At 50.2% G+C, this 15,552-nt stretch overlaps 1 protein-coding gene across 1 annotated transcript in view; it reads left to right on the forward strand.

Annotated features, from left to right (window-relative positions):
• Nucleotides 1–559: 559 nt before the first annotated feature.
• The window catches only part of CACNA1B (calcium voltage-gated channel subunit alpha1 B), a 239,660-nt gene continuing 224,667 nt past the window's right edge, over nucleotides 560–15,552 (forward strand). Inside the window, 2 exon segments of the mRNA XM_078382858.1 lie at nucleotides 560–1,019; nucleotides 6,294–6,400. Coding sequence (XP_078238984.1) covers nucleotides 668–1,019; nucleotides 6,294–6,400 — 459 coding nt within the window. The 5' untranslated portion in view covers nucleotides 560–667.

Raw genomic sequence — 15,552 nt, forward strand, 5'->3', positions numbered from 1 at the left:
GGGCCGCCCCGCCCGCCCGCCTGCCTCCCTCTGGGCGCGAGGGCGGAGCCGGAGCCCCCTCCCCTTGGGCTTCCCCCCCCTCGCACCTGTGCCGGGCGCCTCCGGGCTCTCCCGCCTCTTCCTCGCCCCGCGCCCCCCCCCCCCGCCTCGCGCGCCCGACGCCCCGCGCTCTGCCGCGCCCAGCCTCGCCCGGGCTCGGCTGGAGGAGCGGCGGCGGCGGCGGCGGCGGCTTCTGCTCTTCCTCCTCCTCCTCCTCCTCCTCTTCTCGCTCCTCCTCCTCCTCCTCCTCCTCCGCCTTTTCCTCGGGCTCCCGCTGCCTCTGCCACTGCTGCCTCTGCCGCCGCCTTCAAGGTCCAGGCGCAGCCAAGGCAGAGCCGGTGGCCGGGCTCCCGGGGCTGAGCAGCCAGCGAGCCAGGAGCCGAGCCCCCTCGGCCGCCGCCGCCGCCCCCGCCGGGCTCCTCTCCCCTCCCCTGGGCGCGGGGATGCGTCTTCCTCCCGCCGGCTGGGCGCCTAGCTTGGGGGGCAAGCCGGCTCTCGGGCGCGCAGCATCCCTCCCGCCGCCGCCACCACCCCCGGTCCCGGCATCGGCGGCAGCAGCGTCGGCAGCGGCAGCAGCAGCAGCCTCGGCGGCACCTGCGGCAGGGGCCGGGGCCTCCGGGAAGGCGCCATGGCTCGCTTCGGGGACGAGCTGCCCAGCCGCTATGGAGGGGTCGTCCTGGTCGGAGGCGTCGGGGGCCCGGGGGGCTCCCAGGGCGGCGGCTCGGGCTCGGGCTCCGTCTCGGGCGGGGGCTCCGGCGGGCTCCGGGGCTCCGGCGGCAGCCGCCCGCTCCCTCCGGGCGCCCCCGCCGGGCCCCCGCGGCACCCGATCTACAAGCAGTCCAAGGCCCAGCGGGCGCGGACCATGGCCCTCTACAACCCCATCCCGGTCAAGCAGAACTGCTTCACCGTCAACCGCTCCCTCTTCGTCTTCAGCGAGGACAACGTGATCCGCAAATACGCCAAGCGGATCACCGAGTGGCCATATCCTTCCTTCCTTCCTGGCTGGCGGGCGGGAGGGCGGCCGGTGGGGTGGGGGTAGGGGTGGGGTGGGGTGGGAAAGGACCGCTCGGGGGTCGGGGAAAGAGGGGCGACTCCTCCCGGGGCCCCCTTGGGGGGGGAGAGAAAAGACGGCCTCGCCCTTCCCGGAGATAGAGACCCGCCACGGCCTCTTCCCCTCCCGGCCACACGTGAATCGGCCCAGGGCCCCTCTCCCCAGAAGGGGAAGGAGGGAGGTTGCCAGCGAGGAGGGGAGAAGGGGGAGGGAGGGAGCGCCCTCCCCAGAGGGCCGCAGGAAGCCTCGAGCCCCCCCCCCAAACCCGGCCACAACCACCCTTTAAACCCCCAGCGTGGTTTCCTGCCTCCCCCCCCCCTCCCCAGGCCAGGCAGTGGTGCAGAGCTTTCTTCCGAGGTTGGGGAGAGGGCTGGTTTCGGAGTAGGCTCCCCCCTGCATGTGTGAATGGGTGTGTTTCCCGGCAGGAGAAAGCGGTCCCGGGTCTTTCCAGGCCAGAGCGGCCTGGGCGTGCCCGGTGTTCCCTCTGGGTGGGCCCCGGTCGGACTCTGCTTCCAAGCCTGCACCTTTCTGGATGGCAGCCACAGGCTGGAGCCCAGCGCGGGTAGCAGGAAAGAAGCCCAGGGGGCCCCTGCGCCTGGCCGTCCTGGCTTGGGTGCGTGTGTCTGCGTGGGTCTCTGCGCTAACGAGGCCCCCTTGGGACCTTTTCCCTCGTTCTGGCACCAGTCGGGTGCCCGGAGTTGTCTAAGGTCTCCCTAACAGAGCTCTCTTTCCTTCTCTCCCCCCCCCCAAGAAAACCCCCACCTCTGTAGACATTGGCACACAGGGTTGTGCTCTTCATTGTGTGAGAAGGAGTGTGTGCTTTTTTTTGTGAAGAGGAGTGTGTCTTTAACTTCAGGGTGTGTGTGTGTATGGAGTTTTTTTGGGGGGGGGATCACCTATAGATCCATTGCCCAGCTCTCCTTTAGATCCAGCAAGCCGTGGGATCTTTTGCTGCTAGCCAGAAAACGTCCGTTCTTGATTGTCAGATGTTGGTTTGAGGAGCCCGGCTTTTGTCCCCTGTGATCCTCAGTTTGTCACAAGGTGTCTGTTCTGCATCTGGGACAGGGCAACAAAGTGTGGGGGCGCAGAAGAGTAAGGGTAGCAACTGCTTTGCTGTTGAGGGTGGGAAGTATTTATGATTTATTTTTCCCCCTCGGGTGAGACTCTGCTTTTATTTTGCACATTAGGCTGTGGCTTTGCAGAAACATTTGGCTGGTTGTCTGCTATGGATGATTTTATCTTATCCCCACCAAGCCCTGCTTTGTTGTTATCGTTAACGTTCTCTCCAAATTATCAGGACCTGGTAGCCTGTTTGAGGTGTATGAGAGAAGGGATCCCCTACCCTCATTTCCACCCCACCCCTGTACGTTTCTGTGGCCAAGCAAAGATTTGAAACCACGTCTCCTGAGTTCAGATCCAAATCTCTGCTCACTACACACCGCACCATCTGGCTGTCCCTCTTTCTTCAGCTCGGTGTAACGTGAAAGGTCAGGATAACCCATCTAGTGTCTGTTAAGCTTTTAGATCATCTAATGAGGTTGGATGGTGCAGCGGTTGGGGTCTGGGCGTTTGGGGATTCAATGCCCTGCTGTGCCTCCTGGGAGGAGAGCCAGCCTTGGGGGGGGGGGTGGCGGCTTTGGGCCAAAGCTGCCCAGCGAGGATCCCGGGGCTACCCCCAGAAGAAGGGAGAAATGGGGAAACCTGCTTCTGAGCAGCACTTTCTGCCTAGAAAACCCTGCAAAGCCAGAATTCCACTTGATGGCGTGCACTTATTATTATTAACGAGCCTGTGGAAGGCTCTTGAAGGTGGATGAGACCTATCCTTTTGTTCTTTGCTTGTGATGTCAGGCCAGGTGAAAGAAGCGGCATTTGGGCAAAATCGAAAGCTACGCCCAAACCCCGTCGCCCAGTGGTAGAGCTGAGCCGATGAAGGTTGTCAGCTTCATGCCTTGTGTAGGGCTGGGAGAGCCGGCGCCAACGGCAGGGTGCTCGAGGGACCAGAGGAAGGCCGTCCCTCCTCCTCCTCCTCATCCCTCCCCCCTGCCCATAGAGCTTGCACAGGTGTGCTTGACCTCCAGCGTGCATCTGGGACTCGCTCGCTCGCTCGCTCTGTGTGTGTGTGTACACAAACCGAGCTAGGGAGCACCTCCCTTCCTCTCTCTGTGCCTGGTCAGTTCTGTGGGCCTCTGTGGCACTCGTAAGCCAAGGATCTCTTCTCGCTTCCCACACCCTTCGCATCAAAGGCGTCGGTCAGTGTTGTTGTTGCTGTTCGTGCAGTTGTGTGGACCTTTGTTACAGCTCACTGTACCAACGCCACGAAAGGGGAAAGGGGAAGCTAACTCCAGGGCCGGCCCTGTCGTCGGGCGAAGCCAGGCAGCCGTTGCTGTAGCGATCGTTAAAGGTCGGGTCCTGGGAGGCGGCGGGTCCTGGGAGGCGGCAGCAAGAGGGGTTGAGGAGAAAGCGCTGGGCCTGGATCCCTTGGGGGACCGGGGGGGGGAAGATGGCATCCTCTTCTTCTTGTTTGTTTGTTTGTTTATTTGCTGAAAGGGACAGACTAGCTAAGGCCACTCGCTTTCCAGCTGGTGATGTGTGACCCCTTCTCTCCTAGCAGGGGTAGGATGTTTTTTCCAGCCCCAGACTGGCTTTGCCCAGGTTTCCTAGTATATTGGATCAAAGGTGCCTCTCTGTGGGCGTTTGAGGAAAGGGGAGGAATGGGTGGCTCTAGGATGCAGTTGCTCTGTGCCAGCCCATGTCCTGAAGAGTCCCCTCCTGGCCCGGAGAAACAAACCCTAAATTCTTGGGTTGCCTGCAGCCCGCGTGGCCTGTCAGCGGCGGTGTGTGCTCCCAACGGCTCTTCCCACCCGAGCTTAGGGTTAGGTTGCTAAGCAGTCTCTCCCTCTCTCCCCCTCTCGTTCTCTGCAAGCTTAAATGTGCATTAGCTGATCGACACCACTATCGGGAACACACCGCACACAGCAAGCCTCCCCGGGGTCCCCCCCCCGGTTGTTTTCTTTTTATCTGAAATCACGTAGCTCATAACCCTCGCAGAACCAGGAGCCAGACCTGCTCTTAGCAACGCAGCAGAGCAGCGATCCCAGGCAGCCCCCACCATGCGAGCCGGATTCCCAGATGAAATGATGTGTGTGCCGAGCAAAGAAAAAGGGGAAAAAAAGCTGCTGGTGGTGCATCGATCAGGAGGATAGAATCCCTCCGTCGCTTCCTGTGCTCACGGGGTGAAGCCCGAAGGGAGCCGTCTGTATCTGGGTGCTTTAACGATCGCTACAGCCAGGGCTTGGGTAAACATGCAGAGCAAAACTCTGCCTTGTGCAGCCTTGTAGAGGAAGGGTGGAAACAATCTTGATTTTACACACACACACACACACACACAGAGAGAGAGAGAGAGAGAGAGAGACTGTCGTTGGCAAGGGATGCTTTATTTGGGCTTTTGGGTGGGCGGAAAGGAGAGGAGAGGAGAGGAGGCTCCAGTGCAGCAGTTTGCTCTGAAGCCCTGGGGGTGTGGGCTAGCCAATGGGTAGCGACGGGCACAAGATTTTAAACCAAGCCTCCGTCTGGGGCCCAGGGGAGCTCTCCATGGTGCTGAAGCTCTTCCACACCATCTGGGCTCTGCTTGGAAGCCGGCAGGGATCCAGCGCGGTGTCAGTGCTGCAGAAAAAGGAAAGGTCCCGTACTGAGACGCACCATTGACCGGACACCCAAAGTGGGAGCTTTTCTTTTGTGTGGAAATCCAAAGCGCAAAAGCCTGTGCCTTCAGGCACCGGGCACCTGTCCCCAGAAGGGTGGCCTTGGCTGCCTGGCTCAGCCGAGCGGTTCACAGGGTGATCTGGGAGCCCTCAGCTCTCCCGTTTCAGGGCAACCCAGAACTGGTCACCTGGTCTCCCAGGCCATCTTCTCCTGGACTGAATTCCAGCACTTTCTCTTTCTATCTTGCCTACCTGGCCGGGCTTTGGGTTCAGTTTAAGAACAGCCGTGCTACCTCAGACTAAAAATGATCGGCTCCACTCTCGTGTTCATACAGTGGTTGACTAGTTAATGTAATATTTGTAACATTTAGGGTAAGTGCCCATAGATAATCTGGTTTATTGATTTGTCTAATCCTGTCTTTAAATCATCCAAAGGGATTCTTTTTAACAAGTCACTTCTTCGTTAAGGTGGCCCTTTCCAGGATTTTCTGGCTAGAAAGGACTCAGAAGTGGTTTGCCCTTCTCTTCTTCTGGAGGGGTGTTTTGGGACACTACGAGTAAATTTCACAGTTTCACTATGTGCTCACAGAAAAGGCATCATACTTTTTTTTTAAATTAAGGGTTACCTAAACAGAGTGCTTTTACAAAACCTTCTTCCTTCCTCTTCTTTATCATTATTGTGGTTTTTACTCAGACGCAAATCAAGAACCTTGTGGAAACGGAAAACTCAAACAAAAATTACATTTGGGATCAGTGTCCTAAAACTTGAGGCTAGTCCCGGACTGAAATCACGTAGCTGATAACCTTCGCTGCCCTGGATAGTTCAGTGGGCTTCGTATCTGGCTGCAGAGCCTGTCATGGAGAGAAGAGCCAGCCTGTGGGGCCTCGGGGAAGCTGTGCCATCCCAGGATAACCCCAGAAGAAGCGGGCATCTCTAGATGCCTGGGCAGGGTTGCAATCCATTGGAATTGACTTGAGGACGCATCATTCCCCAAAGTAGCCAGATCAGATCCATTGAATCAATGGGGCATATCTATGCGATGACTTAACAAATCCTACTAATTCAGGCTAATGATTGGGATTTAGCCTTATACTTCCCAGAGTTACGAGAAGGAAACAATTATAAAGAACGTTCCATGTCAGCCTCTCCAATTTTCTGAAACCTTTAAAATATTCATGGCTCCCTTTTAAATTAATAATTCAGAAAAAACATATCCCTGCCTGATTAATCAAAGACATATTTTTTAGTCAGTCTGAAGAGTTTTCCTCCGACTGATAATTCAACTAAAGTCTGAAGCCCAGATTTCTTACAAACTGTAAATGTGCTTGTGGTTGAACAGAGAGAATGATGTATGATCCTGGGAGATTAATGGTATCTGAAAAGAGAGGAAGCTCATAAAATGTGTATCAGTCTGAGCAGTGGCTGACGTTGCTGGTGCCCCCCCCACTCCCCACCCCCTTTTCTGTGGACGAGCTTTTTTTTTCTTTAACCATTTCCTCCACTCCATTCGAATATATGATTCTGGCTACAATTATCGCTAATTGTATTGTTCTGGCCCTGGAGCAACATTTACCAGATGGAGACAAGACGCCCATGTCTGAGAGGCTGGTGAGTATCGCTAATTCGGCGGGGTTGCCTGGGGGAGGGTAGCGTCTTTTCGGGCTATTTTTTCCCCCTTTAATCTTTTGGACTACAGATCCCACCATTCTCTATGCTAGGAGCATGGAGAAGCCCATGCTTCCGTTCCCCAGCCTCATTGCTAAGCTGGGAGCTTTCTCTCTGAATGAGATGCCGGCAGGATCTTGGCCTTACTTTCCGGCTGAGGCTTTTCTCCCAGGTGAGCCCACGCGCAGGTGTCTCTTTAGGACATCGGTCTGCCAGGGAAAACTCCCAGCGGGGGACATGGTGGGATTTTTGAGTCCCATCCCTAACATTCTCTCTCTTTTAAAAAGACCTCATTTATTACATACGGCCATTTACTCATTAGAAATACTTCTGAAGACACGTACTGACCTGTGTGATTGCTGGTGGTGGTGATGGGGGGGGGAAAGGAGTGAGATTTGGGATGATGCCTTAAAAACATGACACTGTTGCTCTATATCTGGCATTTTACCTTGCTTTGTAAGATAATTCCAGCAGGGGAGGGCAGGGGAGGGAAGGGACGGGGGGGGGGCTCTTGCTTGAAACCTTCTGACTTTGATGCCTGGTGTTAACCCTGGAAAGAAGGCGTGGGATTGGGGCCTGCTCTGAACATGGAATTCACCTGCCCGTATGGATTGAATCCGGTTAAGGTTTTGGCATGTATCCCTCTGCCTCCTGCAATGCATCGGGGATAAAATATCTCAGCTTTTATGGAGCTATTGGAAAAACGAAGTTCAGGACCACGTAGTTTCATTATTTTATGGGCCTTGTGGATGCATGCTGCGGATTGGCTGCAGTCTGTGCTAGAAGGAAATTTCACAATGGGAATGCACGTGGTGGTTTTTAGGGTGTTGGTTTTGCTCGGCCTTCAGGGTTTGTGGGTTGTCCTGTGCAGTCAGATAACTGCTCATGTGAATTGCTATAATAAATTATTATAATATTTGTCACTGTTAAGAGTACATGTCACTGGTAAGAGTACATACAGAAAGGTTTTAAAAAAGGAGAGAAATAAAGACAAATCTAAGAGACAAAACAAATATACATTGATAGACGCACACTAAGCAAAGTATAAATTTAATTTTATGACCACGCGTGACACACCCACCTACCCACTCACCCACCCCACACACCCCATGATTGGCACGCACGCACGCACACGCGCGCGCGCGCACACACACACACACACACACACACACACACATCAGGCAGGACAAATATTTAAATGTTTCTTTTTCTAATTTTTTTTCTTAAACTACAACATAAACATAAAGTACACAAACCAAAATACAAATCGACTGTGTTCTCCACCCTCCTAGTCAGGACCTCTTGCAGTAATCCTCTTCTTCCTCTATCTTTCTTCTTCTTCCTCCTTCCTCTTCTCTAGAACTGCATAGATTCCTGATTTGGAGCTTTCGCTTTTCCTCTTGTTAGCACATACAGTGAACTCACGACCTACGGAATTAATCCGTATTGGAACAGGATCCGTAGTCAAAAATTCCGTAGATCGAAAATGCATTCCCCATAGGAATGCATTGAAAACCATTTAATCTGTACCCAGTTCAAGAAAACGCCCCCACCGAAATTTTTTTTAAAAGGGAACTTACGTTTCCGAAGCCTTTCAGGGGTCCCCGGCCGCCGTCATCACCACTGCTGGAGGACTCCGAGGGCTTCAGCGCTGCTGCCGGAGGCCTCTCGGACCTCCCCCGCCGACACAGGCTTTCCCAGGGTGGACCAGGCCTACCGGGGGAAGCCCTCCCCCGGTAGGCCCGGTCTACCAGGCTTCCCCGGGCAGTAGAAGGAGTCTGAGCTTTCCTGGGAGTCCGAGCATGGCCGGGATTGCCCGGCACGGCGCAGCTCCCAGCGTCGGGGGACCTCCGGATGCCTCCCATGGCGGAAGAGAAGCCCTGGAAGGCATCCGGAGGCAGATCTGCGGCCTACGGATTGGAAGGGGGAGGTGGGGAAAGTGCCAAATTTGAATTTGCCGCTTCTCCCGCCTCCTCCTTCTGGTCCATAGGTCGATTCTCCGGCCGCAAGTCGAAGTGAAACTTTGTGGTCGGAGAAGTACGGATCTCGGAAAGTTTGTAAGTGGAACCGACCATAAGTCGAGACTCCACTGTATTCCTAAAATCTACCCCATATATCATAAAAATTATTCTTTTTCATCTCTCCTTTCTTAACCTTTACGTTACATGTTTCTTTCATAATAGATTTCACAATGGAGAAAAAAATGTTTGTCCAAATCTAGATACTAGTTTTTGGGCAAGCTTCCAGGTGAAATTTGGAGGAATGTGATCACTTTTACAGTTGAGAGGTCTGCCTTTTATTTTTTAAACCTTGTTTGAATAACTTTGTTGATACAGTCAGAAGTTGAGAAAGTTTGGGCAGTCCTTGTTGCTGGCTGCTCAGGACCTTTTTTTTTTTTTCATCTTTGTGGTGCGTGTGGCCCCTGCACAGGCCAATCTCAACCTCTCTTTGGCCATGACCTTAAACACAATATAAAAGTAATATAGGCCAAATCAAGACTGTATAAGTCACATAACGAAACTTATACGGTCGTGTGTGAAGAATTGTTTCCAGTCTGTAGCCCCCTTCAAACATGCCAGCCACCCCCACCCACCCTGGATGGCTGTTCCACATGCACCGTAACATCTAGAAAGGAACTCTAGTTAGTGGCAATCTGTCACTGCCAGTGACATCATTCACACATTGCAGGTGGGGGGGGGGGGCTCTGCAAGATGGTCCTGGCCAAAAAATGACATTATCGATGAGTGAAGGCCTTTCAGGCCTGTTTCTGATCCAGGTTTTCCAGAAACTTGCAAAAATCGGAATGTCAGAGAGCGTGCCTCTTGCCAGATCTGCCCCATTCTGAGTTATCATTCCAGGATTTCTGGCTCCTGCCTTCTCCTGACGGTGTAGATTAGTCATCGGTTCCATGTTTAGGTCAATACCCAATCTGCCAGGGTCTGAGAGTGACACGCATATCCAAGTGAGACTGGAACTGCAACGCAGCATCTGCTATTACCCATGCAAAACCCTTTCTTGGCAGAGGAAAGTCAGGAGTCAGGCATCGGGAGGAAATGGCGCTTGATTCACAACCAGGACCCGGGCCTGTTTATACTCAAAAGCTTTTCCTTCTTCTCCTCCCTCCCTCTTTTAAAAAATGTCTTAACTTGCTAGAGCAGCAGAATCAAATTCGCTCAGAGAACTAGTTATGCAAAGAAGATACATTAGCAGTTTTGCTTATTTTGCAGAATTATAGCGAGGCACACACATCCAGCACCCTGAAACTCAGATATTACACAGATCAGTTGTGTTTTTTTAAAGTTGCTGCTTCTTCTGGCTCCTCCTTTTTTTAAAAAAAAGTAAAGCTGTCCCTTCCCACCGCCTCCTCTGGAGTCAAAGCTGCCCAAAAGTTGGGATCCACAGCAGCAGCTCCGTGTTGCTTGTCCTCATCACCTGAAGAAGGCAAATCAAGCTTTCTTTGTAAGCAGTGGCACCTTGATTTTGGGAAACCAGAGTCCTTCTCCAAAGAAGCCAGCCTGGCTCTACCAGGAGCTTTCGATGGGCTTTTGGCAGCCGGCAAAGACAGACTTGTTTTGTTTAGCTTTTGCTTCTGAAAAAAAATTGTCTTAAGAAAAAAAAATCTTTTCCTTTAAACAAATGTTGGCATTTAAAACACATACTTTAAAAAAACTTATTTTTATCAAACAGATCTGTTCTCAGAGGATGTTTTCAATCTTTTTTTTCATGTCTTATGTTCTTGTGGTTGCATGCATTGCGTCGCGTTTAAGGGCTGAGGAGAGGAATAAATTTCAAAGATCTGCATTGATACCCCACTATGCCACCAATAAAAGTCCTCGGGGTAGCTAACAACAATGATTTTTTTTAAAAAAAAATACAAATTAAGCATAACATTAAAATAGTGAGAGCAAAACACAACATAAAAACAAATAAACGAACATTAAAATAATAAATTAAAATAAAGTGTGGATTGAGGGATAACATAAAAACCAAGAATCACACATTAAAACAACACAGCAGTAAAAAAGTGTAGCCAGCCACCCCCACCCCTGCCACCCTTTTACTTGCTGAAGGCCCCTTTCAGTAAAAAAAAGATGTTGGCCTGCCAGTGGGAAGCCAGCAGAGAAGAAGCGAACCTCCTTCAACAGTTGCAGAGTTTGAGAGTCTCGGAATATTCCTTTCCTGGCATATTGCCCAGAAGAAGAGTTTTCTCCGAAGGCCTTACAGCCCAGGAAGGACTCTCTTGGATGGAGGAGCCTTTCTGATCACCTGGCCCAATGTAGTCTATGGGGGTGTTGCAAGGCAAATGGACGTGGTGGCATCTGCAGAGGTTGTTTAGGGGGTCCCTCCTCTCTGAGTGGACTCTCTTCTCTCTCACACCAGAGAGCATTTCCTTGCCACCTCCTTCTAAGCCAGTGGTTCCTAACCTTGGGTCCCCAAATGTTCATAGAACCCTGGAGCTGGAAGGGACCTCTAAGGCCATCAAGTCCAACCCCTCTAGCTCAAGGCAGGAATCCTTCGAGCACTCACCACCTCCAGAGGTCATGGGTTCAGTTGTCATAGTATCTACCCTTTTCCCCTGAAAATAAGACCTACCCTGGAAATAAGCCCTAGTAGGATTTTTCAGGAGGCTCGTCATATAAGCCTTACCCTCCAAAATAAGCCCTAGTTAAGTGAAACCCCGCCCTCTGCCATTGTGCAGCCGCCAGAAGAGGACAGGACTGTAAAATAAAACATCCCCTGAAAATAAGCCCTAATGTGTTTTTGGAGCAAAAATTAATAGAAGACCCTGTCTTATTTTGGGGGAAATACAGTAATAGTTAGGAAGTTTCTTCTGATATTCAGCCGAAATCTGGCTTCCTGGAACTTGAGCCCATTATTACATGCCCTGCACTCTGAGATGATCGTGAACAATCCTGCCCCTCTGTATGACAGCCATTCAAGTATTTGATGAGTGCTCTCCTCTCTCCCCTCTGTCTTCTTTTCTCAAGGCTAACCATGCCCAGTTATTTCTGTCTTTCCTCGCAAGACTGGGTTTCTAGCCCCCTAATCATCCTTGTTGCCCTTCTCTGAATGTGCTCCAGTTTGTCGGCCTCCTTCTTCAAGGGGGGTGTCCAGAAATGGATGCAGTCCTCTAGACGAGACCTAACCAGTGCTGAATAGAAGGGGACTAGGACCTCACGAGACTAGACTTCCATTAATGCAGCCTAAAATCACATTGGCTTTTTTGCAGCCACTTCACACTGTTGGCTCATATTCACTTTGTGATTTCCAACAATTCCAAGATCCTTCTCGCTCGTAGTATTGCTGAGGGAGGTAACCCCATCTTGTAACTATGTGTTTGTTCCCCCCCCACAGGTGTAGAAGTTCTCAGTGATCCCTGTTGAATTTCATTCTGTTCTTTTCAGCCCTGTGCTTAAGCCTGTCAAGATATTTTTCCATTTTGTTCCTGTCTTCCAGGGTGTTAGCCATTCCACCCAATTTCGTGTCGTCTACAAATTTGATTAGTACCCACTCATGCAGATCATTCATAAAAATGTTGAAAAGAACGGGGCCCATGACTGAACCTTGGGGTACCCCACTTGTGACCTCCTACCAGTTGGAGAAGGAGCCATTAATCATCACCCTCTGAGTATGATTCTGTCGCCAGTGGTATATCCGCCTGACCATTCTTCTATCCATCCCACACCTAGTTCGCTTGCTCATCAGGAGATCATGGGGCACTTTGTCAAAAGCTTTCGTAAAGTCAAGATATGCCATGTCTACAGCGTTCCCGCCACCTAGCAGGGAGATTTTAAAAAATGAAATAAGTAGTCTGGCAGGATTTGTTCCTGACAAATCCATGTCGGCTTCTAATTAATTGTGTGTGTTTAGTCGTTTAGTCGTGTCCGACTCTTCGTGACCCCATGGACCAGAGCACGCCAGGCCCTTCTGTCTTCTACTGCCTCCCGGAGTTGTGTCAGGTTCATGTTGGTTGCTTCGCAGACACTGTCCAGCCATCTCATCCTCGGTCGTCCCCTTCTCCTCTTGCCATCACACCTTCCTAACATCAAGGTTTTTTCCAAGGACTCTTTTCTTCTCATGAGATGGCCAAAGTACTGGAGCCTCAGCTTCAGGATCTGTCCTTCCAGTGAGCACTCAGGGTTGATTTCCTTTAGTATTGATAGGTTTGTTCTCCTTGCAGTCCAGGGGATTCTCAAGAGCCTCCTCCAGCACCACAATTCAAAGGCATCAATTCTTCGGCGGTCTGCTTTCTTTATGGTCCAGCTCTCACTTCCATACATCACGACAGGAAAAACCATAGCTTTGACTATTCGGACTTTTGTCGGCAAGGTGATGTCTCTGCTTTTCAAGATGCTGTCAAGATTTGTCATCGCTTTCCTCCCAAGAAGAAGGCGTCTTTTAATTTCAGGGCTGCTGTCTCCATCTGCAGTGATCATGGAGCCCAGGAAGATAAAATTTGACACTGCCTCCATATCTTCCCCTTCTATTTCCCAGGAGGTGATGGGACCAGTGGCCATGATCTTAGTTTTTTTGATGTTGAGTTTCAGACCGTTTTTTGCACTCTCCTCTTTCACTCTCATTACAAGGTTCTTTAATTCCTCCTCACTTTCTGCCATCAGAGTGGTATCATCTGCATATCGGAGATTGTTGATATTTCTTCCGGCAATCTTAATTCCAGCTTGGGTTTCTTCCAGTCCAGCCTTCCGCATGATGTATTCTGCATATAAGTTAAATAAGCCGGGGGACAATATACAGCCTTGCCGTACTCCTTTCCCAATTTTGAACCACTCAGTTGTTCCATGACCAGTTCTAACTGTTGCTTCCTGTCCCACATATAGGTTTCTCAGGAGACAGATAAAGTGGTCAGGCACTCCCATTTCTTTAAGGACTTGCCATAGTTTGCTGTGGTCCACACAGTCAAAGGCTTTCGCATAGTCAATGAAGCAGAAGTAGATATTTTTCTGGAACTCTCTGGCTTTATTACTGCATTGTTTTGAAGGTGCTTGCAGAGTGACTGTTTTACAATCTGTTCCAAAATTTGCCCCGGGATGGCTGACTGGTTTGTCATTCCCTGGTTCCTCCTTTTTGCCCTTTTTGCAAATTGGGATGTTAGCTCTCCTCCAGTCATCCATCCGCCACGATTCCAAGACAATAATAGACGGTGCTTCTGCGATCTCTTTAGCCAGTTCCTCTAAGATCCTTGGATGCTGTGTGTCTGGCCCCAGGGATTTGAGCTCATTTAAAGGAGTGAGGTACTCTTTCAGTATTTGTTTATCAGTCTCAAGCTGCCGTCCTGTTTCCCTCCCTTTGTACTTCACATTTGCCTGAAGTAGGAATTGACCCTTCTGCCTCTTCTTGATGTGGTCTGCTATCCTGTTTGCACCCCCATTGAGTCGCTGAGCCACTGTTTCTTTTCCTGTCTGAAGAATGCCTTTTTGTTGCTTTTAGCGTCTTTTGCTAACCTCAGCTCAATCTCGGTTTTTGCCTTCCTAAGGTCATCCCTGCAATTTTTTGCTCCTTGTTCCTACTCTTCCTTTGTTGCCTGGCCTTCCTTCCACTTCCCGTATGTGTCCTTTTTGTTTTTAAGGTCCTCTCTAAGCTTATTGTGAAGCTACATTGGCCTCTTTCTTTCTTTCTTTCTTTCTTTCTTTCTTTCTTTCTTTCTTTCTTTCTTTCTTTCTTTCTTTCTTTCTTTCTTTCTTTCTTTCTTTCTTTCTTTCTTTCTTTCTTTCTTTCTTCTTCCTTCCTTCCTTCCTTCCTTCCTTCCTTCCTTCCTTCCTTCCTTCCTTTCTTGGCTGTCTTTCTTCTTCTTCTTCTTGGAATTGTTTGCAATTGTGCCTTTAGAATTTGTTTTGTATGCTTGTTTGATTTTTTTTAGACACTCCCACCCATTTTGGACTCCTTTTAACATTTCCTGCTGTGGGACCTTACCTGTCATTGTTCTGAGTTCATTAAAATTGGCTTTTTAAAAATCCAGCATAGACGTGTGGCTACAACTCGGCTTTGGTTACCTCTGAATCAAGAATTCTAGCAGAAGATGCTCCGTCTCGCCCAGAGTTCCCCTTCCTGCCATTTCCTCCGTCACGCCATCTCTGTTGGTTAGGATCTAGTCCATGGGAGCGACACTTCTGGTTTCTGGGAAGGGGCATATTTGGCAGAATTTGTTCTCCAGCGAATACAGTGGGGTCTCGACTTATGAACTTAATCTGTATTGGAAGGCAGTTCTCAGGTCGAAAAGTTCTTAAGTCAAATCTGCATTTCCCATAGGAATGCATTGAAAACCATTTAATCCGTATCTGCTCTTTTCGTCCATAGAAACTAATGGGAAGCTGCTATTCTGCCTTCTGCCACTAGAGGGGGATATTTTTTCTTTTTTCCTTTTAACCTAAGATGACTTAGCTTTAAAAAAAGGGAAAAAAAGAGTTCGTAACTCGAGTCTAAGTTCGTAAGTCGAGTCCATATATTCCTATGAGAGCGGTTCGTAAGTCGAAACGTTCGTATGTCGAGCCGTTCGTAAGTCGAGACCCCACTGTATCAGGATGACTGAAATCTCCCATCACGACTCCCTCGTGTCTTTTTGAAATGCTTGCCATTTGTTTCTCAGTGATTTCAACTGCCTCTTCTTCTTCCCTGTCCGGTTGGTAGGAGACTCCAAGGGCCATGTGTGGCTGTTGTTGTTGTTCGCCCCAATTATATGAAGCCAAAAATGCTCTCGATGGGACACCCAAGCTCATCCTCTTGTATTTCTGGGCAGGAATGTAGATTTTTGACGTACCCTGTGACTCCACCTCCCTTTCTATTCTTTATGTTCTTTTTGAATAATTTATATCCTTCGATTGCTGAATTCCAGTCATGGGAGTCATCTCGCCAAGTTCCAGTTTTTCCTGTCAAGTCATATTTATCCTCCTGAACTAGGATTTCCAGATCTTCTTCTTTGTTTCCCATATTCCTGGCACTCATTTACAGCCCCTGGAGACGGTGTGATTTGTGGCTTGCTTTATTTCCTACATTGTTTTGAAGATGATTATTAGGTCTCATTAGAGGTGCTTGGTCTTTTCCTCTTTTTGCACACGAGCCTTCCTTCCTCTCTCTCT

Source organism: Pogona vitticeps, chromosome ZW-PAR, assembly GCF_051106095.1.
Source record: "Pogona vitticeps strain Pit_001003342236 chromosome ZW-PAR, PviZW2.1, whole genome shotgun sequence".
Lineage (NCBI taxonomy): Eukaryota > Metazoa > Chordata > Lepidosauria > Squamata > Agamidae > Pogona > Pogona vitticeps.